Below are 26,484 nucleotides of genomic sequence, written 5' to 3'. Positions count from 1 at the left end.
ATGCTGCAATGGGTCTGGTGCTGGTTGTTCCGCCGGTTCCGGTTCTGGGACTGACTCTGTCTGTGTCTCTGGGACTGGATCCACTACTGCTCTTGCAGACGTTGGCCTGGGATCCAGGTCCATCACCTCTGACCGGGTCCTGGTAGAAGTTTCCGGATCAGAGCTAGGCGTGACGGCTGGTTTAGCCTGGCTGCTGGTGACCATTCCTACCCTCTTGGCTAGCTTCACATGATTGGCCAAGTCTTCCCCCAACAGCATGGGGATGGGATAATCATCATAGACTGCAAAAGTCCACGTTTCTGACCAGCCCTTGTACTGGACAGGCAACTTGGGTGTAGGCAAATTGAAAGAGTTTGGACTTGAAGGGTTGAATTGTCACTTGGATCTCTGGGTTGATTAAATTGGGGTCCACTAAGGAAGCATGGTTAGCCGACACTTGTGCTCTGGTGTTCCTCCACGCGGTGACCTTCTTCCCATCCACACTCACAGTTTCCCTCCGCTCCAAAGGTATCTGGGCCTGAGGACCTCTGGTGTGATTCCGGTGCAATGAACTGTAATCTGTTGGGGTTCTTGGGGTAGTTGGCCTTCACATGCCCCGGTTCGTTACATTTAAAACATCGTCCAGCTGACGGGTCACTGGGGTGAGGTGGGTTGCTGGAGAATGGTGTGGTGGGACGATAAGGTGTCTGGAGGGTTTCTTGGGGGGTAGTTGGGGCCTTGGGCTGCCCCCAGTAGTAGGGTGTGGTCTGAGGTTGTCCCTTCTGGTATCCACTCCAACTGCGACCAGTTTTTTTCTTTTCTGCCACCTCCACCCATTTGGCTCCAAACTCCCCTGCCTCGATTACAGTTTTGGGCTTCCCATCTAGGATGTATCTTTCTGTTTCCTCAGGAACACCCTCTAAGAACTGCTCCATTTGCATTAAGAAGGGCAAATCTTCTGGAGATTTAACACTTGCTCCTGATATTCAGGCATCCCAATGTTTCACAATGTGGTACGCATGTCGGGTAAATGACACATCTGGTTTCCACCTTAGGGCTCTGAACCGCCGATGGGAATGCTCGGGTGTTAGCCCCATTCTGACTCTTGCCTTGGTTTTAAACTTGTTCATGTATTCCTTAGGCATTTCAGCCGCCACCTCAGCTAAGGGTCCACTGAGCTGCGGCCTCAGCTCTACCATGTATTGGTCTGTAGAGATGCGGTTCCCAAGGCAGGCTCTTTCGAAGTTTTCTAAGAAGGCCTCGGTATCATCACCTGCCTTGTAGGTGGGGAACTTCCTGGGATGTGAAGCAGTACCTGGAGAAGGATTGCTATTCTGCTGAGCCTTTGCCTTCTCTATCTCCAGGGTATGCTTCCTCTCTTTTTCCTTTTCCTCCATTTCTTTTTCCCTTGCCTCCATAGCTCTCCTGTGGGCAGCCTCTTCGGCTGTTTCTGTTTTGGGCTCTGTCATGTTTGCCTCTCTGTTTTTAACTAACTTTACACCCGAGAGTTAGAAATAAAACAAACAAAAAACTTGGCTTGTAAAATTTTGCTGTGCTGTAACCGGATACTTATGTTCTCTGATAGTGATTGTGAGTCTACAGAAAAATCCTTAAAAAAAACCCTAATACCTTTGTCTCCAGGCAAATAGACAGAAAACCCTTCTAGTTGCTCTTAGGTTAAAAAAAAACAAAAACAACAAAAAAAAAACCTTCTTCAGGTCTGTGAAGACTTGTGAATTTCCCTGCAGGAGGTTAACTACCCTGTCTTTAGGTAGAGAAAACTCCAACTCACAAAAGACAATTCCCTTTTGTCTCTGCTCTGGTCCCCAAGCAGAGACAAAAAAACTCTGCTTTCAGCTGAAAACCTGCTTTCCAGCAGCACAAAGGAAAAAAAATCCCTTTTTAAAATCTGTGCTTCTTCAAAAAATCTCAAATTGATCTCAAAATGATTTCAAGTTAATCCCACTTCTAACACCATGTCAGGGTTCCTTTCCCACTCTGAACTCTAGGGTACAGATGTGGGGACCTGCATGAAAACCCCCTAAGCTTATTTTTACCAGCTTAGGTTAAAACTTTCCCAAGGTACAAACTATTTTACCTTTTGCCCTTGGACTTTATTACTGCCACCACCAAGCGTTTAACAAATATATAACAGGGAAAGAGCCTGCTTGGAAACGTCTTTCCCCCCAAAAATCCTCCCCAAACCCTACACCCCCTTTCTTGGGGAAGGCTTGATAAAAATCCTCACGAATTTGCATAGGAGAACACAGACCCAAACCCTTGGATCTTAAGAACAATGAAAAAGCAATCAGGTTCTTAAAAGAAGAATTTTAACTGAAGAAAAAGTAAAAGAATCACCTCTGTAAAATCAGGATGGTAAATACCTTACAGGGTAATCAGATTCTAACCACAGAGAATCCCTCTGGGCAAAACCTTAAGTTACAAAAAGACACAAAAACAGGAAATACATTCCATTCAGCACAGCTTATTTTATCAGCCATTTAAACAAAACAGAATCTAACGCATATCTAGCTGGATTACTTATTAAATTCTAAGACTCCGTTCCTTTTCTGTTCCCAGCAAAAGCCTCACACAGACAGAGAGAACCTTTGTTTCTCCCTCCCTCCAGCTTTGAAAGTATCTTGTCTCCTCATTGGTCATTTTGGTCAGGTGCCAGCGAAGTTATCCTAGCTTCTTAACCCTTTACAGGTGAAAGGGTTTTTCTTCTGGCCAGGAGGGATTTTAAAGATGTTTACCCTTCCCTTTATATTTATGACAGGGCCCGATTCAGGGTAGCACTTATGCATGGGCTTGAGTCCCTCTGAATTCAATGGGCTCAGCGACTCCGCCGCTGGGGAGATGTAGGCAGTTTCCACTCCCTTTGTCCTGGCGTGCTTGAAGCACTTTGGGATCCTTTGGGGAGGAAGATGCTGGGCACCTGGCAGATCTGATGCCCATCTCCTTTCCTGTGACTTCCGTGCTAAGGGCAGTTTTGATGTTGCTGGCCTGGGAGGAGCTGGTTATTCCAAATGTTATTGACTGGGTGGAGAAAACCTCCTGAACTATGGATGACCACCACTACCTGCACCTCCAAGGATGAACCCAGCTCCAGGGAATTCACCCTGCTGCAGGCAGCTGTGGGCGGTGGAGAATGCAGTATGCACACAGTGCCTGGGGGAAACTTTACCACTCCGAAGGCCTTTAACTGTGTCAGTGAGGGTGAAAGGCTCTGCCAATCGTGAGAAGCCCTGTATGCTGGAGAGGATAGAGGGATGTTTATGTGGCAGCCCAGCTTGGAGCAGAGCTGCGAGGATTTTGCTAAGTGAGAGGCAGTAGGGTGTTGGGTGTGAAATTCTCCCACCCTGCTTGATGGATGGTCGTAAGCCACCAGCTCCACTATCCCCAGACCTGTGACATGGCCAATGGGGAGGTACCAACAGCTACATGTGCATGTGAATGCATGTTTCACTGCTGCCTGATCTCAGAAAGGCTCTGTCCAGGAACGTACCCCAAGGGCTCTCACCCCCCTCTGGGCAGGCAGGAGGTTTGCAGGCAGCTTCCGATAGGAGCCTGGGTTAGAGTGAATTTAGTGAACTTAATTGTGAGCAATATGGGGTCTGTACAGGCTGGTGCTGCTCAAACTCATACAGTGTACCTCCTGCCTGTGCCCTGGAACTCTACCCTCTCTGCCCTGGTCTGCACACGCCCTGCTGTTCCAGTCCTGGGGCCAGCACATCGCAGCACTGGTCCCTCTACTGTGCCAGCCCGCTGAGCTGCGGCTGGAGGTTTGGGTGCCCTGGCGGAGCTAGGTGTGGGAAGGTTGCCATAGTGCCGGCCTGCCTTGTACCTGACTCCATGGAGAGCTAATGGCCTATTGAGCTCCTGTGTGCCTCCAGCACCCCCTAACTCATTTGAAATAGCCTATGGCATGTGCTCTGCTTTCCTTACCCCCCACGGGAGGGGCTAGTGCCCCCCTCTGGGGGACCCAGCTGTGCCAGAGGGGTGCAGCCTCCCAACTCCAGTCCTGCTTGCTTTTGAAGTGTGTCTTCCCCCACCTGGCACTGATTGCTTTCGCAATCACCATCATCTCACGGTGGGGGAAGGAAACAATTGCAGATAAGCTGCATTCTGCCGGATCACCCCTGTGCTGGACTGCACACCTGGGGGCAAGGGGTGAGAACGAGGCAGGCCAGTCCAAGAACCCTTTGCCATCTATCAGCGGGAGGCGACAGAAGATCAAGGAGCCCATGTGTACGTAGGGATGGTTGTGTCTGCTGGGTTTGTGTTGCAAAGTCTCAGGGGGATGTCTGGTAGCCCTAGCCAATGTGTTGCTTGTGCTGATATTGCAGTACTATGGGAGGGAGGCCCATAATACAGGAATGGGCCTGCCCACAATGCTCTGTGCCTTGTGTGTCTCTGCTGCTCTCCGGACATGTGACTGCAGCATGTGTAGGGATACCCAAGCTAGCTTGATCAAAGCTCAGGGTCCTGCAGGGGTAGGGCTAAGTCCAGCTGCCATAGCTTTACTGCTGGATCAAAGCCAGCTTGGGTCTGTCTACACATGCTGCAATCACACACCTTGATTGCTGTCTAGACATGCCCATTGAATGGCCAGGTGCAATGCCCCCATGTGGGAGAGAAGAAAGGGGGCTCATTTGTGCTGCTATTGAATTCAGGCTGCTGGATCCAGACAGGATCCTGTGGTTTGCAGAAGGGAGTGCTGGGGACTGCAGCACAGCAGGGGACTGAAACACCCGAGAATCCTGCCAGGCCTCCAGGGCACCAGGAGAGCAGGATGCTTACCTGGCGCAGACCCCTGCCTTCTCTCAGTCAGGGAATGCATTGTGAGAGGGCCTCAGGCTTGATGCCCCCCCCCCCCCCCGTGTGGCCCAGACACAAGGCAATTTTAATATCAAGGCTCCTGGCACTGATGAATGGCCCTTTCAATCAATAACAATGGGATGTTGCCAAGGTGCAGAGAAGTCTCAGGGTGAGCCCCTCTGCATGGCTCTCTGGCTTCCAAAAATGGCATTATGCCTCGGAAGTTAACACAGCCAGAATTTCCCTGGAAAGTAGCAGTGCTGGAGGACTGCCATGTTTGAGTAGCTGCATCCCTACAGACCCCTGGGCTGTCTGCGCAGCCACATGCATGCAGCATTGCAGACAGAACCCAGCACGTTGGAGTGAAAACAGCTGCTGGCACTAGCAGTAGGGCTTTTATCTTCTTTAGGCCTCCAGCCACTCGAAGACCGTGGTAAATACACATACACTAACTAGCACTTTCAATAGCGGGTTTACCTACAACCCATGCTGCCTGCTGCACCCAGGCACCTGCTACATTGAATGGGACAGATGTGGAGAGAGTGCAGGTTTGTGTTTGGCAAAGGGGTACTACATGGGAGGGAAATGGAGTGGAGGAACTGGTTTAATATTACAAATGACACTAACTTCTAGTCTCAGTGCCATCTGGATTGTGGATAAATTCACAGCCTGTCGCAAAAAGGAGAGAGGGGGGGAAAAAAAAGAAACCAGGGATGGGAGGCGGGGAATTGCCCATCAATAAAATCTGTGAAAACGTTTAAATGTCAGTAAAAACTGGCAAAATAATCTAAGAATTCTTCTACCGCCGCCTCAATCCTCTGCCATGAACTCAGCAGAGAACCGAATAAAGGCAAAGAGAGTGGAAGCAAAGTGTGTATTTCCCATGCTCCAGCACCGATTCCCTGCTCTAAATGGACCAGGGAAAATCGCCCAGCAGTGATGGGTTCTGTAAATGACACACTGGGTTCTTTAGACTGGGAATTCAGGCTCTTGGGTGCTGGGCTCTGCCCTGACTTGAGGTGAGCCTTAGGGATGGAGCACAGGACTGGGAAGACTTGGGTTCTGTTCGTGCCTCTGCTACTGGTTAGTTGGGTGATCTTGGACCAGTCACTTCACTTCCCGGGCCTCAGTTTCCCCATCTGTAAAATGGAGATAATGATACTCCTTTGTAAAGTGTTAAATGTAGAAAGTATTTCTAGCTGTGAAATGTCCCCACCTCCCAGAAGGGTTGGGAGGCATAATTCATTCCAGGGTTTTGAAATTCCTGGATGAAAGATGCTGGAAAAGGGGCAAACTAGTGTTCCACCTCTACCAGAAGGCTGAATCAAAATGACTGAGAGGCAGGTTTCTGGGTTACATGGCTGGTTTTTCAGTCAAGTCACATTTAGTGGTAGTATTTTTGTGGGGGCGGCTGGGTGAAAGCTTGCAATGCTGCTACTTCAAAGTGGGACCAAAGAAATTGGACCACAGGATTTAATCCCTTTTACTGTGATGCCCCAGTTAGCCCAAGCTAGGTTCTTACTCTCTGGGGTCATAATAGATGCACCAGGTATCTCTCCTCTCCCCAGCCATGTGCATTCCCAGAATTTGGATGCACCCTGTGCCAAGGAGGGTGTCCTCTGTTGTCCACACGTGTCTGCCTAACCACAGCTGTGGATCAAGGATCCAAGTTAGCAGCAGCAGTCTATCCCCTGGGATGCCTTGGGATGGATGCGCATGTTGCAAACATTATGCATCTTCTCCCTGGGGAGCAAACAGAGATGATCTGCCTGGGGGGGTGGGATCTTTGTTGTTGAGGTTTGCAGTTGACATTTTGGAAGCAGCGAGGTGGCGCCAGCCAAGAGGCAGATGCTCAGAACCTGCCTCTCAATCTGGTCTGACATTTCCCTTCCCTCGCGACTCCTCACCCCACCCCCGACGGAGGAGATGTGACTTGCAAAGTGACAGTTGGCCAAGTGCAAACACACAAAGGGTAGTATGCACTCGGGATAGCTCCTTTGCTTTCTGTACCCCCCTTCTTATCTTAGAAGACATCACTAGCGTTTGCCAACATGGAAATGTCAAGGAAATAGCATTAGACACATGCTCTGTGCTCTGCCTCTCTTGATCCTTTATCCCTGCCCGTGTGTGTTCATCTTTGAAAGAATTAGTTAAAGCCCTGCCAAAGTCTCGCAGGAAGCACTTTGAAATCCCCTATTTGAAAAACTGTTCTCCCCCTCGCTCTGTATTTTCTGCATCCTTATCCTTTCTCCTGCTCTTTATTTCTGAAGTGTATTTGTATGAAAAGGGGATCTTTGTTCCTTTAAGTGCAGTTGCACATTCAAAGTGGCTGTAAAACCAGCTTTGTTGGCATTCCATGCGTATTGTCTCCCCCTGGTTCCGGAACCAATGGGCTCAATTTGCGAAGGCAAAAAAAGGTGCGTTTTTCTAGCTGCCGCCACTCAAACTCCACCCAGGCGTGGGAAGTTTGGCTGGGTTCTTTCCTCCTCCAGCCTTGGAGCCAGAGATGAAGAAGATTCTACAGATGGAACTCTCTTCATGAGTCTGTTGTTGCACAAGCAGAGTAGAATTCGGCTGGCTCTCCTGGTAGGTGGGCTGCTTCTACATGACTGATGAGAGTGATTTTTGCCAGTGAAGTAAGCAAATCATGATGAATGGTCAAGAGAAGGTAGACAGGGAGGGTCTCCTAACACAAGAACAAGGGGACAATCAATGAAACCGTAAATAGATTCCTCGGTCAGAAGGGATCATTAAGATCATCTAGTCAAATTTTCTGTGTAACATGGGTCATGGTTACTTTTCATTTCTGCTGCCCCAGGATTTAAACCTGGGACCTTGGCACTATAAAGCAAGACCATAACCCTACATAACAGGTGTAACAAAGCGGCCTTTGGCGGGACACTACTGAGAGTATCAATTTAGGACAAATTGCTTAGAGCAGGGCAGTCACAGCCCAAGACTGGGGGTCCTTCGCTACTAAGGCACACCAAACCAGCCAAACAGAGAGGACTTTGGTTTTACCACACTGGGTAACCAGAAGCAATTCCCTCAGACACTCCAGTTTCCCAGTCTCACCACCAGCACCACTCCTTATGGGGATGAATGGTCATGAAAACCAATACCCCAGTAAAAGAAAAAAGGTTCTCCCGGTCCCAAAGGACCAAGTCCCAGACCCAGGTCAATATACAAGTCAGATCTTGCCCACAAATCACACTGTTGCCAATCTTTTAGAATCTAAAATCTAAAGGTTTCAAGGACAGTTCCTCCAGCGGTTAGAAGCAGAATTGAAGACAAAATGGAGGGGTTTCCAGGGCCTTTTATATCCTCTGCCATGTGGAAGGACCCCTTTGTTCTCACTGTAGAAAGTCACAGCAGCAAACTGGAGTTTGGAGTCACATGGGTAAGTCATATGTCCATGCATGACTCAGTTTGCAGGTGGCAGCCATTGCTCACATGCTACCTTGAACGTTCCCAGGAAGGCTCCTTAGATGTGGATTGGAGTCTCCCAAGGTACATTGTCAGTTAAGTGTTTCTTGATTGGGAACTTACTCAGAATAGTCCTTTCTCAAGAAGCTGACCAAATGCTTCACTGATGCTACTTAGAATCAAACACATTGAGATACAAGTACATAGCCAATATTCATAACTTCAAATACAAAAATGATACACACATGCAGACAGGATAATCCTAACCAGCATTTACAACCTTTTCATAGACACCTTACTTGACCTCCTTTGTACAAGATTTGGTGCAACTATAGGACCTTGGTTGCAACAATGATCTATGCGGTCACAGTTCATGTCAGTAATGTCACATTAATAGATTCCTAGGTCAGAAGGGATTGTTAAGATCATCTAGTGAAATTGTCTGTGTAACACGGGTCATAGTTATTTTTCATTTCTGCTGTCCCAGGATTTAAACCCAGGACCTTTGGCAATATAAAGCAAGAACATAATCCTACACAACGGGGCCAGCCATTTTCTTTGCTTCTATGGCAGATTAGGTGGGATTTGAACCTGCCGCCACTAGCGTACACAGCAAAAAATATTCCATTGCTCCACCAAATTAAAAGAGCAACTTTATAACTGATAAAATGAAATACTTTTTTCTACACAAATTTGACTGTATCATTTGATTGTGGAACTCTCTTCCACATGAAATTGTTGAGGCCAAGATCTTAGCTCGTTTCTAAGAGACTGTTATGTCTTTGTGGATAACAAAAATATGCAAAGTTATCTTAGTTAATGCTAACAAATTTTGGAAGGGATAATACGCCTGGTACTTCAGCCAGTTTCTCTCTGGTAGAGATCAGTGTAAATTGTAACGAGGGGGCAGATGATTCCACAGCTGTTTTGTGGGGTCTTACCCCTTCCTGCGGAGCAGCTGGCCACTGTCGCAGACAGGACACTGGACCTCTGTTCTGATCCAGTCTGGCAATCCCAATGCTCCTAAGTGCAGGTTGCCCTTGGGGGCCTATTAACTTCGATAGTACCCCTTTAACAGTGCATTAGTGTCATGGAATAGACGTGGAGTCTGCTGGCCTGTTTGCTTGCTACATGAGCCTTCCAGGGCTGATGTGGGACCCTGGTGATGTTGCTATCTCGGCATGCCCGGTGCCATTTCGGCTGTCTGGCTGCTGAGGTAGGGTGGGGAGAGCAACTTGCCCTGCAAAGGAGCCAGGGGAGGGAAGGAATGCGGAGGATGCTCTCTGGGATTTGTCAGGATGGATTCCTGCAGAGCAGCTGGGGTGCACGTCCAGGGTCTGTTCTGTTGAGGGCAGATGCAATCCCATAGACACTTGGAGGGTGTCACAAGTGGTGGGTCAGTCTTGAGTCTAGAATTTGCAGAGCCGTGCTAGGCAGAATCAAAGTAGTTGATGTCACAGCTTGGTTGTGGCTTAGCAGCTTCAGCACAAGGTTGGGGAGCCAGGAGCTCCTGGGTTCTAGCTCAGTGTCTCTGATAAGGACTCTTCTGTGGCCTTGGGTGAGTCAGCTAGGAGACAGTCATTACAGCTTGTCAGTAGCAGTGGCCTGTCACCCTGCGCAGAGGCAGTGTCACAGCAGACTGTGCACATGTTACAGTGGCATGATGCAGTCCTGCCCTTACAGTGCCCCACAGGACAAATACAAAGGGCTGGAGACTGCACAGCCTAGTGTGACTGGCACGTTCCTCTGCGGTGGGCTTGGAGTGAGGAGGATGAAGGTGGCATGAAGTGCAGTCATGCTGGCCTTGTGCATTAGTGGGTTCACATGCCACAGCGTGCATCGTTCAGTGCATACATGAATGTTTGCTTATGCAGCATGTGTTCATGTACCAGTATCTGCAGGCAGAAATGTGCATATGTGACGTGTGTTCCAGTATGTGCTCATGATGTGTTGCATGCATGGAAGCAGAAGGAGCATACCTTGGAAAACAGATGCCAGGGATTGGAACTCTCCTGGGTCTAGGCCCCTTTGGAGCTCTTCAGACCTGTCCTCTCTCCAGGTCTCTGCTTGGAGATGCTGAGCCTTGTTAAGCCACTCGAAGAGCACTGCTCCAGATGGCAGCTTTGCTATAAATAGGGGAGCTGGCAGCGGGAAAGCCTTTGTTTGGCAGCCAGGCATCTGTGTCACATCAGACTGATTGGTGGGTCTCCTCTACACTCTGAGGAGAGGGGATCACACTTATCAATCGCTGCTTCAGCCAAGGGCCTAGCTCTGCACTGGGATGGGGAGAGCAACCGCCATAGCATCAAAGCATGGTGCAGACTGGTACAGTGCATCACAGCTAGGACAGGACAAGGCTCTGTGCCTGGGATCATAGGGTCTGCAGCCTGGGGCTGCCTGACCAGCTGCCAGAGGCTAAAATTGCTTTCTCTGCAGGCCCCTGCTCAAGGGGAGTCCTGTACACACAGCTGGTGTCTGCCCCATCAGACAGACTCAACCTGCAAACAGCCTCCCCCTTTCCTGTTAGCTGTGAATGAGCCATTATCCCCAGCAAGTTCCTGCCTGTCTCATCTGTATCAGAGAATGCACACCCATCACTGTCACATATAAATGCTTCCCTTCCCTGTTCCCACTACAGGTGCATGGGCTCCTGAGAGCTGGAATCGGGCTCTCTCCTCTGCTCAGTCCTCCATGCTTCAGATAATGAGTGGGGGTCCAGGGCTGGGATAGCAAGAGGGGCTGTGGGATGGGACAGGGAACCATCCGTAGAACTGGGTTTGAGAGCCTCTCCTGCCTACCCATCCCCATTTTCTCAGTGATTTCTCTGCGCACCTCCAGAGGCTTCATGCACACATGTCTTTTGTTTTGCAGGGATGGAGGAGCAGATTGAGGATGGTGGAGAACCCAAGACAGGTTGGTGAGATCTCAGAGCCAACATTCTGTGTAGATGACCGGGGTGGAGGCTGGGGTGCTGAATTTCTGTGTAGATGACCGGGTTGGGGCTGGGATTGCTAAAGGAGAAACCAATGTGCATGCTGGAAAGGTGGGTCCTTGTGTTCCCACCCCAATCTCCTGCATGAGTTCCAGGGGGCACCCTGTGGAGGGGGCTGGAATGGGTGGGTGGATCTAATTCCTCCCTGCACCTTCCCACTGGTTTCTGTGTTGCCTGGCTTGTTTCTTATTGTCACCTGCTCAGTCTTAGCTAGGATTGCCGGGCATCCGGTTTTCAACCAGAACACACAGTTGAAAATGGACCCTGGCAGCTCTCGTCAGCACTGTGACTGGGCCACACACAGTTCTTTCTCTTAAACAGTGACCCTTTCTGGGTCAGCTATACCCAATGCTGACCCTGTGGTCAGCAGGAAGTAGTTACCCTGTCTCATCTGCACTAGGGAATGTTCTTGCATGAAACTCACAAGAGTATTAAGAAAAAAAGTAGCTGCCCAGCCCTGAGTCAGAGAATATGTCTGATCCGGAAGATGGAGCCGAGGTGCCACAGCCTGAGTGTGCACACAACATATCATGAACACATACTGGAACACACATGTCACATATGCACAGTTCTGCCGGCATATACTGGTATATTCACACATGTTGCGAAAGCAAACAGTCATGTATGCATTGAATGATACATGGTGTGGCATGTGAACCCATTGATGCACAAGCATGTGCATACACAGAGTGGTGCACACTTGCATATGCACACACTGATGTATGAGCATGCACACACAGTCGTGCATGAATATAAAGGCACACACACACATACACATGCTAATGCATAGTGTCGCACACTCTTCCATGTGCATGCATGGATGCACAAGCATAAGCACCCAGTCGTGCATCCAGTTAAGAGCACATGCTCACACATGTACATACTAAGGCATGAGCATGTGCACACAGTTGTCCATGTATATTGCATACATGCCAACAGATACACTTGCATATGCAAACACATTGCCAAGTATGTGCATACAGTTGTGTATGTTGTACACATGGACTGTTGCAAACACGCACATTGATACGTGAACTTGCACATAGTCTCACACAGAAGTGCACTGTCGTGTGCATGATCACAGACATGCCAACACAGCCAGTCTCACGTTGACGCCTGTGCCCTCTCGCACAACTCTTTGAGGCAGGCCTGCTGGCTGTCAGTGAACCCCTCCAAGCTGTGAGCAGACTGGCAGTTCCGCAGGGCCGAGATAAGCTGTGTTATCTTTTAATAAAAAGTGATAGTGGCGCTCTGCTGTAATCAAATGAGTTAATTATATGCCTGGTGATTCCCTTTATCTGCTCTGAGCACAACAATAGCTTTGTTGTATACAGATTGGCTTGCGCCTAATCTCTTCTTGGGAGAGAGCGCACTCCCAACGCAGGCTTCTTGATGTTTGTAGCTGCCTGTGAGATTTAAGGGCTGGGGCTTTGATTGGTGGTGGAAGTTGGCAAGTGTAATTACTGTGGAAGGCTGATAAATGCTATGAACTGTTAAATGGATTTTTTCCCCCTACCTTTATTAATGGTGGGAGATAAACCACACAGCCTCCACTCCTCCAGCCTAGTCCTTTCTCCTGATCCCCCAAACCAACAGGAGACTGATTTCAAATCTCTTCTATAAATTTCAGCAATTAATTTCTAGAGCCTCAGTGCCAGAATTTGGAAGCTGAAGGATGTGGTAACATAGCCTGGCATTTGTCCTCTCTTTTTCATATTGTGGCAGTAGTTTCTATAGGGGGGATTTGTGTGTGGGGAGATCATAGTTAGAACAAAGCACCCTGTCCCTGCCTGATCAGGAAATTCACTTTTGTTAAGAGCTGATGCCAAGAGCTGCCCAGAGGAAGCCATGTGCAAGCTACAGTCACCACCAGTGTGTAGCAAAATCAGTTCCGTATCTTGAGTGCCATATCTATTAATGGGCTAGTTACTAGAGCATTCCTGAAACCGCACTCAGGAGATGTTGCTTTCATTACAAATTACAGGGGGTGAGTGGAGGGGAAGGGAGATTTTGGATTTTACTATCATTCAAAGATATGGCTGGGTTTCTGTCCATTTCCTAATCAGTAGGCATCTCCATCACAATCCCACTACTAATAATTGACACTGATAGGCCCCCTCGTTAGCGGACTAAATTAGAGAAGCCAAGGATTGAGCAGACCATGGATTTCAAACTCTCCACTCATGCCTAGGGGTGGTGTCTCCAGAATTGGACTCTGGTTCATAAAAGAGGGACAGCTTTGGGTACGTAGAGAATGTGATCTCTAGAGCAGTCAGGCTGGGGCTCTGCTCAGTGTCCTCCTCTGGGTCCCTTGTTTTGATTGTCTGACCTGTACTCAGTTGAGGTCTGGGCTCTGTTGCCTCTCTCTCACCTGAGGGGGCAGGCTTTTGTTGTTCTCATGGGCTCCGCCCACCAACCTGGGATTCAAACAGGCAGGATCACAAACAGGGGGAGCAGGCAAAGACAGAGTTTGCAAAACAATTAAATCAGGTTGTTTGGCTCCTTGATCAGAGGCAACTCAGATGCAGCAGTGAGTCCGGGGCAGGGCAGCGCAGAACTGGCTGGGCAGGACTTTATCGCTGGGGAGGAAGAAAAGGATCCATTTGGGGTGGAGGAGGGCTGGGAGGAAGTGTATGTCCAGGATGCCCTGATGAATTGGTGGATCTGGGCCCAGTGTGGTTGAATGCTCTGCTGCTCTAATGCTCTGTTTGCTGCATGCTGTGGTCCCAGGCCTGAGTTTGACAGAATTCTCTCTTCTCACCAACAGCTTTGCAGCCTTTGAAGAGCCCAGAGAACAAAGAAGGTAAAGGGCATTTCTTCTCTCCTTTTGCACTCGCATACAGGGTCTCTTGCAACAACTACACAGGTTGGCAGACCCATTGGCTTCTGTACCCTTAAACCTCTGAAACCTAACTGTTATTACAGCCAACTGGCTGGTTAGCTCAGCAGGGACAGTTGAAGATCTGAGCTGTGGGTTATCTAAAAACAGTAACCCAAAGCCTAATGCAGAACCACAACCATCTGCTGGACGCTTTGTTTTCTGCCCACTCTTCTGATTTCTAGATTTGCTCATCTCCATGGTGTTTACAACTTCTCCCCGTTTGGTGTCAGCTGTGTATTTCATTAGCACCCTGTAGGCTCTCACTGCCAGATTGGCAATGAAGGTGTTAATTAGACCAGATTAGATTTGGAGGCCATAAACACCCCCCCCCTCACCCCCCCCCCCCCAACAGATCCGTTGCTGTTTAATTCTACCCTTCGTTTGTGGTTTCTTGGCCACTTTTCAATTCACATCAATAATTTTATCCCAAGCCAATCAGTTTCTTGCTAGATACAATATTAACCGCATTAATAAAATCCATGTGTATTATATTGATATCTACTGCATTCTCCTCATCCATTGATTTTGTAATTCTCCCAAAAAGAGCAATCAAGTTTGCCAAGATTTATTCTTTCCCAACATCCAGCGTAGTTTATTGCTCATGCATCCATTATGCTCTAGCTATTTATTGACTTTTTCTTTTAATTTCCATCATTTCACTAGTGCTAGAAGCTGGGCTAATGAGACAGTAATTGCCAGAATGATTCATTCATTCCTTTTTGCTGAGAACATCCTGGCTTCCCAAGTTCTCTGTGATACAGGCAATTATTTCCCAGGTGCACTGCGGAGGAGATGGCCAAAAGGCAGCCAGATGCCCAACTCAGTGAAAATCTATGAGAGTTGGGCACCTAACTCCCATTTATGCCTTTGAAATTTCTCCTCCCTTCTTCCTCTGATTAATTAGCTGGTTGCTTTAATATCCTAGGGCCCAACTACCTTGGGTTGCACATGCAGATTTCCTTCTCAGTCGTCGACATTTATTTCTTTTGGTGTTAAAGGCAGATTTTCCTAAAGCAGTTTGGGGTCTCAGCTATTGTTAAGTCATGGTTAATTTCACCCCTCTCCTCCATTATTAATGACCCTGCTTTCTCTCTAGTGCTGCGTTTTGTCCTTCTGGATTTATAAAAACCTTTTCTTACTCCTCTTCACTCAGTTAGCTAGAGCATTATCTCATTCTGCTTTCTCTTCCTCCCTTTGCTGCCCTTATCTTTCCCCTGCAAGCCTAAACAGTCTGTGCTTGTTTTCATTGCCTCCTCACTTTTCATCTCCAAGCCAGATTGTTTGCTTAGCCCCACAGCTTTGAAGAGTCCCTTTGCATCCTTCCTTGCTGCTTTTTTTCTTTTTTTAGCAGAAATGTAGTATGAATAATGGCATCTCCTAGGATTCTCCAGTTGATGAGGGTTTTTCAGTGCTGTACAATGAGCTTTGAAAACACACACTCTTTCTCAACATGCACACAGGCTCTCTGGCCAGCCCTTGCTGTGTTGGCAGGCTCAGCCTCTGGGAATGAGCGGGGAAATCTCTCAGCATTTACTCTCTGCATTTTGGCAGCCCAGACCTTTTCCAACATTGGCTTTGTCTGACAAACCACACCACCCTGATGATCTGACCGCTCCTGCTTCCCTGTCTCTATGCCTTAGTGTGTGATAAGGAGAAGTTCCTCTGGAATATGGTTGAGTGAGACTGGCTGTTTAACCATTACATTGCCGGACAAATCAATGCTTAGGGAAACCCATCAACACAGCCTGCAGACGCTCGATAGCAGAATGTTGGTTAAAGTGAAAGGTAGTGCTGGTTCACTGTACCATAAATAGGGCACTTTGTATTGTAATTTATTATTCCCTTTAGGTGTATATGACTTTAAGGGAAGCTGGGGTCTCCAACAAGCATAGAGATTGGTGCCCTCCAGCACTGGGTGCATCATAAGGATTAGGCCTGTGTGAAGCTTGCAGGAGGGATGGGATCCTCTGCATGGCTGGCTGGAGCTCTATTCCTACCTGTGTTCTCATTTTCCCTGCGTCCCAGGTGTGCTCTTGGGTTCCTTGCATCTTGAGTCAATCATCTCAGGGGGGAGTGTTCCAACCGTGGCACTACAGTCCAAATTAAAGATGTCACTTTGTTGTAAATGTCTTGGAGTTGTTCCAGTGTTGTGTGGGAGGAGGAAGAATGGTTGGGTGCTTATGGCCCACACCATGAATCTGAGCTCCTGGGGTCTATTTCAGCCTCAGTCACTGTGTGAACGTGGACAAGTCTTTTACCGGCTTTGTGCCTCGGTTTCCCCATATGTAATTAGACAGTAATAGCACCTCTTATGGGGCTATATTCATCTAGGTTTGTAAACCCCTTTAAGTTCCATGGCCTGCAGCAGCAATGGGAGAATGCAATATTGTTATAGTCCAGAAAACCAGTTCTAACCGAGAAGGCGTGGGAGCTGGTGACCAACCTTCCCATCCTCAGACCTGGTGGGCCTGCGAGCACATGCCATGCACAGTTCTTAGTATCCAGCCTTTGTTAGTTGGGCACAGCAGTGAGTCCATGGACATGTTTGAGCTTGTTTAGGGACTGTGCTTGCTCACCATACAGAGGCAGCTAACTAGGGGATTCCAGCATGAGCGCAAGGGATGAAAATCCCCCAACAAACCCCGTCGCAAACCCACTAACAGCCATGACAAGAAGAAAAGGGTCTGTCCTACCCACCAAGCAGTGTCTGCGTGCTGCAGGGCTGCTGTCAAAGCTGGCAGCCTGCCTGTGCCAACCTGCTGGCTGAGCTAGGCCAGAAAGCTGCTCACCCAGGACACTGGGCACAAGCCACCTTGTGCCAAAGCCATATTTTTAAGCTACTGCCGGTTGTAAATCTTCAAACAAACAGCCAACAATTAAAGCAACATGAAGCAGATTCGGGGGGAGGGGCAAGGTGCTTTGCTCAGATGCAGACTAGTGTCATGGTTGGGCAGCATTTGCTGCTAGCTGGGAGCAGTGATGGGGGTTGCTCTCCAGCAGCATGGGAAGTCAGCTGATACATGCCAACCGCCCCTCATCAGCTCAGGCAAAGGAAGGGCCTGCCTAGGAGCCCTGCATCCCACGCAAGCCTTGAAACTTGTGAGCTGGCCAGAGACCGAGGGGAAGATCATCCTGGATTCTGCAAGCCCTTGCAGAGCAGAGATGACCTTGGGTATTATGGTCACGCCAGAAAGGTCCCCACACTGTTAATCCCATGGATGTCAATGTGTCCACTTCCAGAGTGGAGCTCTGAGGCTTGCGTCTCTGTCCTGTATTAAGAAACCCCAGACTTCATCAGAGCTTGTAAATACCAGGTCTGATTCTGCTCTCACTTACCCCAGTGCAGCTCCAGTGACTTCAATTCATTCATCAGCGTGAGCAGAACTGGGCCATCATTTCATTGCTTCCTGGTTTTGTGTCAAGCATGAGATCCCAGTGTATGGAGGGGATGGTTGTGGGCAGGGACCGCAGAATGTAGAGTAGCATAGTGTAACACCACCCTGCTGGGGCTGTCTACAGGGATCAGACTCTGGGCAGCTAGATTGAAAAAGCCTGTGCTGCTACTGCCTGAACGAAAGAAGCAGAGCTGCCAGGGCCAGCAGTAAAAGGCTCTTCGGCCTGTGTGTGGGGAGTAGCCACTAGAGAGGGACAAAGACCGTTCTAGCCTGGGCATACTGGTCTGGGATCATAGGATGGAGGGCATTTAAATGACCATGTAAAACTGAAGCTGTGTGCAACAGCCTCCAGATTATTCACATTTCAGGCCTGTGGAGCCTGATCCGGAGAGGTGCTGAGCATCTGGAACCCACATTGACATCGAGGGGCGTGCCAGGAGCTGAGCATCTCCCAGGAGCAGGCCCGCGACCACTTTGAGATTAAGAATTTCCGCTTTGTAAGTGAATCCAGTGGTGAGGAGGGAGATTAGGCCTGGAGTCGGAAGCAGGCCCAGGCTGGACAGCAGTGGTGCAGGCTTCTCCATGCTCACCTGCCCGGGCAGGTTCACCTTTAGGTTGAAGAGAGGAACTTGGCCTCCATGATGCCCCCAGCCCAGGCTGGCAGTGGGGAATTACTGCGACCAGTTATGATGTAGGAACCAGGTTACTGAGAACTGTCCTGAGACACCAACGCGTTTCATGCAGGCCGCTGCAAAGCTGCCACAGGAGAACAGCTTGTGGGCACTGCCAGCACACATGGGGTTTGAACCCACAGCCTCGTTACTAAAGGCTGTATCTCCTGGGCATGAGGCACTTGCTCCCAGGTGGGGGTTGTTCACATTCAGGAATACTGTCTGTGCCTGCAGTGTAAACAGCCCTCACAGTGGACTGGCCACACAATAGCTGCTGCCTTTGCCAGTGCAGTCACTGCAGTGCCAGCATCTAATGCTCTGTAAAGCACTTGGAAATGCCTGGCATTTTAAAGGAGGTGCACAACCCTGCTCTCTGTGCTGGCCTCTCCGCAGTCCCTGCGTGGCAGGAGAAGTGTGGATTTTGATGCAGTAAAAGCACCGCGCTGGTCAGATAAGCCCCATGACACATCACCTGGCTTGATGAGGGTGCTGGAGGAAAAGCTTTATGGCCCTGCAGCATGAGCTCTGGATCTACAGTGTGCCATGGTATGATAGCAATACTCTCTGCTCCCTGAACTTTTCTCTCTTGAGGGTCCCGGAGAGCGTTGGAAAGGGGAATGGAGAAAGTTTCCGTACACACCTGGAAGGAAAGTGTGAATATCCCCATTTTTCAGATGGGTGAAGTTACAGGGTCTTCCAACACAGCAGTGAAGGAGCCTGGAATTTCTCTTGTGAGAAATTTCTCTTCTCTTCTCTTCCCCCGCTCTATCCGCTAGACTCTGGGATATTCTGTCACTGGGGGTCACAATGCAGCAAGCCACCCAATCCTTCCCAGATTGCTCAAAGAATGAAAGTCCCATAGGGATGGGAGGGAGCTCCTAAGGGGCTCCTGCTATGGAAGAGGGGCCATGGATGGGATAGGACACATACCACTGCATTAGATCCCCGTATCATGCTCAATGCAACAGTTCCATGCCCTTCAATGCGTGCATCTTACAGTAACTAAAACCTACCTCAGTCCCTTCCTGTGCCCATGGGACCCAGCTCCTGGCTGGGAATGCTAAGTGAGTTGTCTGTATCCTTATGGAGACTCGTAAAGCATTTTCTCCACAAAACATTCATCCGGTGCCAACCTTAGCAGATCATGAGTGATACAAGCATGAACCCCAGGGCACCGGTTGAGCTGCTATAACTTTGAATGGTCATTTATTGAAATGGGTGATTTGATGGATTTATCTATTTTTTTTTTTAATCTTTATCAGCCATTTTGCTGTATTGGTCTGGTCGAGGTTTTCCTGATAATTTTTGTTAACTGGGATGGGGGCAGGAGTGTGAGCTAGTGGCTGGTGCACAGGACTGGGTTTTTTAGAGTTTTTGGTGGAAAAAATCAATATCTGAAGTATTTTGTCCAAAAGCTGAAATACTGTGATTCTGAAATACCAGCCTAGTGGTGCATGGGAATTGTAGTTCAGGTACCTCACGTCTCCGTTCTCCTCTATAGGTTGGAATCCTTGGTTGAACTACCTGATGAGGGGAGGGGAGGTGATCCATCATGGCAGTGGTGTAGCTGCAGAGCATCATGGAAGATGAAGTCTAGCCAGGGAGCTTGGTCCATAGAAGAGAATGGGAATACTCTTTCACAATTAAAATATTTTAGCTTTCTGACGTTCTTTTTTTTTTAATGAAAATTTGAATTTTTCTATGGAAAATAGACACTTTTTATGTGAAACTTTCACTACTTTGAAATCCCAATTTTGCATCAAAAAAGTTTCAACATAAAATTTCCCACCAGTCCTATTAATCACTTAACATTCACCCAATAGGCTGAACCTTGTGAAAACTGGCCTCTTGTGTGGATTGTGCCCTTTGACCAGCCTGGGAGCCGTTCTCGGTTTCTCTGTATTCTCTGTTTCTCTCACCTTGTCCCCTCCCCCCACATAAGGTCAGTGGATTGATTATTCACCACTCTTCTTTCACTTGCAGGCAACGAACAAGAAATTGACTGACAGGAAGTGGAAGAGACACACAAACGATGCCCCATGCCACAGACTAGCAGACTGTCCTCTCGGACCATTGTAGACTCCTGGGGGATGTCCTATAGGAGACACTGAACATCCCATCACCTGTGCCACCATTGCTGCATACCCTAGCCATGAAGGACAGCAGCTTCAGCTTGTTTTCTCTGTTTGCTTCACCGTAACCATCTCCCCCACCAACACACACACACAGGGTAGATGCGACTGTGTCGCTATGTAGGGCTCGCTTCCTCACGGGGCTGGATACACTTTATTCCCAGGAGTTCTTGTCTTCCTGGCCCATGCAGCCTAAAGGGGCCTGATTCTCCATTGTCCTGCACCTTGGGTGCTCACTTCTACCAGTGCAAAGTGGGTACATAGTGCTCCCAATGGTGACCATTTGCACTCACGCTGCCCCAGTGGAAATGACTGCACAAGATGCAGGGCAGTGAAGAGTTGGACCCAGGATGTGAAGGGCCCCTTCCTGTAGGTGATTAACTTAGAGATCAGCTGGGTTACTCCTGCATTTAAAGTTAAGCAGGCGCTTAAGTGCTCTGCTGGATGGGTTGGAGGGCTCCAGCCCCTTGTGAGATTGAACCCTCCCTGCATAGGAGGTGCAGCAAGCAGAATCTGAGCAGCCAGGAGGGATGCAGTGGGGACTCTTGTCCTATGCCAAACGTGTGTGTGGGCAGGTGGGGTGGGCAATATTGATGGTTAAGGGGATATTTGGTTATCAGTGCCCCATTACAGCACCAGCTCTTGGTGTCTTGGCCCTTGTAGCATGTGATTAATGCGAGAGCAAGCTCTATGGCTCCATGGATGTCCCTTCTCCCCACGTCCAACCATCCTTCCCCCACTCTCAGCACAAAGCAGGCTTCAACTTATTCCCACACCCCAAATTCAGCCTCTAAAGCGGGCAGACAGAGGGAGGGGATGGGACCAGGTGTCCATGTCTTTCAGAAGATCCTAAAGGCAGAGGCTCTGAATATCCTTGTGCCCTCCTGTCTGTCTTTCCTCTCCTGCACCTGGTGCCTGAGGCCCAACCACAACTGCTCTCCTCCACTCAACCAAGGGAAGCCTGCTGATCATTGGACCATCCTCCCTCCAAGATGCCTTCATGGACAAGGCTCAACAACCTCCAAGCAGCAGACCTGTGGAGGTGGACAGTGGGCCCAAGAAAGTCTTTGAAGTTCCTTAGAGATGGACAGTGGGTCCAGGTGGCTGTAGAGATGGAGAATGGCTTAGTATGGTTGTAGAGGCTCGGTGGGGATGGAGCTCATAGACTTGAGTAGAAGTGGTCCAGGCTCTTGGTTCTGGCTATGGCAGAGGCACAGCTCCAGAGGGCATCTTGTTATCTTTAATATTGTACCACTGTCACCAGCATGTGTCTTCTGCCTTAAGCCCCTGGAGCCAGATCTGTCCCTGGCTTAATTCCATTGAGGTTGGTGGAGTTACCCCAGGGGTGGGTTTGGCCCAGAGGATTTTGTTGGGGCAGGAGAGGAAGAGGAAACTTCGTAGATCTCACCCCCCTGCCTTGGCCTTGCTTTAACAAAGGAGTCAGGAAGTATCTGTAACTGGATGTTGTGCCTGCTTGGGCCAAGGGTGAGGAGGGGAACTTGCAGGTCAGATATGACCCTTGGCTACTATCTCCCGAGCTGCTTGCTGGAGAAGGGGATGGGCATGAGCAGAGGCAAAGATGGATTCTCCCACGGTTTTTTGTATCCTTGGTTGGGAGGGATGATCCACAATTGTCTGCAACAAAGCTATCCCCATTTCCTGCTCTGTCCATCGGAAAGCCTCCCTGCAGCCTGGTTCCAGGGCCAGTGAAGCCAACGGCACCACCTCAGCTCCCTGTGTGGAGCACTGGGTCAGGCACCTCAGTGAAGTTGAATGGGAGTTCCCCCATGGCTGTAGCTCTCACACACTGGCCGGTGTGTTCCTGGGCAACTGGTAGCCGTTTTGAAGCCAAGGTTTCCCATGAGCTGATGCCTCTAAAGTATGTGTTTGGAGCCAGAAATCCCGAGGTGAATGGAAAATACCTGACTGAGCAGCATAGTACCTGCCTGTGACCCTAAGCTTTTCCTATCAGAAAGCTAGAAGCAAGGGGAAGCTAGGCTGAGAGAATCCAATGGGCCATGGAAGCCACCTTCCTTCTCAGCCCCACGCATGGTTCATCTGAATCCAGAGGGAGGCCCCATGGTGGAGCAAAGCAGCGGATGGGTGCCAGGGCCCATCTGATGGACTAAAGTTTCTGGTTTCTGAGGCTACCACTGGCCCTCTCACCAGCACTAAAATCACTATGGGCTTCCCAGCTATGTTGAGGGTGGGTGGTGCAATTAACTTCACGGGGATGCACTCATATCCCAGCTGAGGGGCTATTATGGGGGTAGTGGGGAGCACCTCCTATCATTAAGATTGCTGACACCTCCCTATATAATTCCCTGCTTTCAGTTTTTATAGCTTTGCCAAGCTTTAGCTGTTTGGGTGGAGATTTTCCATGCCAGAAGTCTGCCTCAGGCTGAATGCATTTGGCAAATTTCAGCCGGAATGGCTTGGCTGTTTCTGAGAACGAGGCTAAGGGAAAGGACATTGTTTAGTCCCATTAAAAACAATTTGGGCACCCTTTTCTTTGAGCAGCTTTAGCACCCTGTGCTTTGGAGTGAGGACTTGAAATTTGGTGGAGGCATGGCCTCTGTGTCGGATGTGCCTGTTGCCACCCTGGTGAAAATCTGCCCACATTTGCTCAAATTTCTTTTTAAAATTGCAGTTTGCATGTGCCCAGAGACTTCAGTTTTACCAGCAAAAATTTCTGATGATCCCATGCTCACTGAGCATGCTTAAGGCTCTCTCAGCTCTTTGTACTGACCAGACTCTGCATGTGCCATCCCCAAAGAGCAGCTGTGCATGCTGCTGCTAGAGTAGGGCTGCTGGGACAAAGCTGGGCTTGCCCTGTGATTGCTGTACTAGGCCAGGTGTGGCTGGGCACTACAGCTGAGGGCAGAGAGGCTGTCTCTCCTGTGCTCTCAGGGCCCCCTTGCCTTGCTGGGATCCAGACACTTTGGGGGAGAAAGCTGTCTGATGTGAGTGCAAAGGAGACAAAAGCTGGATCGGGGCAAGGGGAGGAGTAAATTGGTGAATCTAGTGAACCTGGGTTGCAGGGGGAGGGATGCTGGGACTAGTGGGATAAGGAGACTGGGACTGGCAATGGGGGGAGGGACGGAACCAGGGAGAGAAATGGGACAGGACTGGGAGCCAGTTGGCTGGGGTGGGCGGGGGACTGGCACTGGCTGGACAGTGAGGCTGGGATTAGGGACCAGTGAGGGGGGGCAGAGGAGGGGGGACAGCTGAAAAGGAGATGGGATGTGGGAGGAGAATTGGGACTGCTTGGGCAAAGAGACAGGGCAAGGAGGGTGGGAAGGGGAGACTGAATTTAAATGAGCAGCCCAGGGAGGGAGATTAGGGGAGGGAGATTAGGAGAGGGAGCCTGTGGGGTTGGGAAGAAGAGGGATCTCAGATGTGGAACTGGGGGAGGGAACTGGCTGGGAGAGGAGTTGGAGCAAAATGGGGAGAATTGTGACTGGGTGTGAGTGAGACTTGGGGCAGAGTTTGGTATTTGGAGAGCTAGCGGGCGGGGAAGGGGGGAAGAGGGAGATTAATGCAGGCTGGGCAAGGAGATGGGCTGGGATGAGAAGATGAGAAGCCTGAGCAGTAGAGGTGACTGGGTAGGCCAGGAGAATGGGACTGGAACAAGGAGCCAGGGCTGGGACAGAGACAGGAATAGGTTGTTGGGGAGAAGGGATCAAGCTTGGGAGCAATGATGGGAAGAGTCTGTGCCACTAGAGCACGTGCCCCTCCAGAGCCTTTCAGTTTATTTTTTTAAAACTTTGGAAAATATGTGACCCCCATGTGCATGTGTTTAATGACATGGTCACATACTGTTGTTTCCCCAGGATCCCTTCCTGGTTCAGTGCACTGGCTGGACCTACTCATAGAATCATAGAATATCAGGGTTGGAAGGGATCTCAGCAGGTCATCTAGTCCAACCCCCTGCTCAAAGCAGGACCAATCCCCAACTAAATCATCCGAGCCAGGGCTTTGTCAAGCCTGACTTAAAAAACCTCTAAGGAAGGAGATTCTACCACCTCCCGAGGTAACCCAGTCCAGTGCTTCACCACCCTCCGAGTGAAAAAGTTTTTCCTAATATTCAACCTAAACCTCCTCCACTGCAACTTGAGACCATTACTCCTTGTTCTGTCATCTGGTACCACTGAGAACAGTCTAGATCCATCCTCTTTGGAACCCCCTTCAGGTAGTTGAAAGCAGCTATTAAATCCCCACTCATTCTTCTCTTCTGCAGACTAAATGAATGGAGTCTGCAGGACTCTCTTGTTTGTTGCTGAGGAATGGAGCTTCAAGAAGAGAAAGGCATGGGTCTCATGGGAAAAGCAGTTGAATGCTGCCCTGGACAAGTGGATTCTATTCCTGCCCCTGAGGCTGAGTCCCTGTGTGATGCTGGGCAAGTCAAACCAATTCTTAACAGGGGGCCACTGACTGTTTTCCTCATTTGGGGGTGCCTGACTGGAGACCCTGGGTGGAAGTGTTGAGCATGTCCTGCTGCAGCTGGTCAGTGAGAACTGTGATTGAATATAGAAAGTGCTATATAATGCTTATCAGGCCCTAAGTGCCTCGTATTGGGCACAAAATTAGTAGATATTTTTGACCTTAATCTCTTTGTGCCTCAGCTGTCCACCTGTAAACTGTGGATAATACCTCTCATCTCTCCAAGATGCTGGAGATGGGGGCTTCATTAATTTTGGTGAAGCACTTCGCTACTCTAATGATGAGTGCAGGAGAAAAGCCCATGAGGAAATGAATAATTCTGTCTCAGAGCAGGGTTTGAATAGTGGGCAGTAGATGGGGCATGGGGGCCTTACATGGAACAATGAGGCCAAAACAAAATATTGACTAGCTGCCCATTAAGGTAACACAGTCCACCGTGCATCATGATGGAAAAAACAGTATGAGATTGTGTAATTAAAGACTGTGTCATAATGTGTACGCACCAGGGACCGAATTTAGATGGCCAAGGTGGCCTTAATTCTGACATTTCCTAACTTTTGATGGCTTGACTTTGCAATCTAAATAGCTTCCTTTTAATGTAGCTTTTGTGCGTAACAAAGACCTGTGCAGGCCATGGAATGTTTGAGTTAAGGAACCTAAGACAGAATGTTCTGGGCCATAAAAGGAGCAGAGCCATTAAGCTGTGCTCACAGCATCAGCGGAAACGTGAAGGGACAGACCAAAGTCAGGGAGATGCCAGCATTGTCCAGCCAGCCTGCCTTATGCACATTTTCTGATCCCTGGCTGCCTTCTTCACCCTCCATCCCTGCTTCTCACACTCAGGCCCAACCATGTTGCATTCAGACATCCTCAGCACTCGTCTCTGGCCCCGCTCAGGCAGGGAGATACCATTGTGCTAGAATCAACGTCTGATTTGGTATTTTTTTAATTATTTAAATTCTGGAAGCTGGAGTATTTTGTACCTTGACACATTTTGGGGGGAATAAATGCTTGATTCTTTTTGACAAAGTTCCCGGGGCCTGGTGTGGTTTGTAGTATGGTTTGGTATGCAGGCCCAGCAGTCCTCGTTGGCATGAGGAGAGAATATCAGCTGTAGAAAGACCTGAGTTGTAACTCCGTAGCTGGGGGAGATGTATTTTCCTATGATCTACTGGGGGTTCTAGGAGAACCCAGCTGCCTGCTAGGATCCTGCCAGAACCTGTGGACTTCCCCACCCTGGGGAACCTGGGCCTTCTTTGTCAGCCCTATGTTAGGGAGAGGGGTGCGGGTCTAGGTGTCTGGCCAGACCAAGAGACCCTCATCCCATGGTAGGACTCATTGCCAGATGTGAACGGCGTGCAGATGTAGCCCTTTAGAGGCAGCCTCCACCTCCACTGGCCTTAGGATGGGAAGAGGTCCCAAATATCATTAGTAGGAAAGGGTATTTATATTAGACCATAATTTATCTACCCAAAGGAATCAGATCTGAGTTTGTGGGACAGGTTGTATCATTGCTAGGCCACTTCTCAGGGGGAGTGCTATGTGAATGTGTTCTAACACAGGAGTCTCTGGCCCATGGTGCAGGGGGTTAAAGGATGTGACTGTGATGAGATCCCGGGGTACAACCTGGAACTGGGGGATGGCTGTACCCCCCTAGTTCTCCAGCCTGGGTTGTCTCTCACGATGCTTTGCTAGTGGCAAGCAGCAACCCCCTCCGGGAGCTGTTATCATTCAGCCACCAGTA

At 49.2% G+C, this 26,484-nt stretch overlaps 1 protein-coding gene across 2 annotated transcripts in view; it reads left to right on the top strand.

Moving 5' to 3' along the window:
* Positions 1–25,769, top strand: part of CD276 (CD276 molecule) — a 95,818-nt gene extending 70,049 nt beyond the window's left edge. For both annotated transcript variants that reach the window (XM_038420712.2, XM_043493363.1), the window contains exons 6-8: positions 11,098–11,139; positions 13,986–14,021; positions 20,149–25,769. In XM_038420712.2, coding sequence (XP_038276640.1) covers positions 11,098–11,139; positions 13,986–14,021; positions 20,149–20,171 — 101 coding nt within the window. In that variant the 3' untranslated portion in view covers positions 20,172–25,769. The remainder of the gene's footprint in view (positions 1–11,097; positions 11,140–13,985; positions 14,022–20,148) is intronic.
* Positions 25,770–26,484: the final 715 nt, after the last annotated feature.

The sequence above is a fragment of the Dermochelys coriacea genome, chromosome 10, assembly GCF_009764565.3.
Source record: "Dermochelys coriacea isolate rDerCor1 chromosome 10, rDerCor1.pri.v4, whole genome shotgun sequence".
Taxonomy (NCBI): domain Eukaryota; kingdom Metazoa; phylum Chordata; order Testudines; family Dermochelyidae; genus Dermochelys; species Dermochelys coriacea.
Note: the sequence above shows the minus strand (reverse complement) of the source record. Positions and strands in the feature narration are given on the sequence as shown.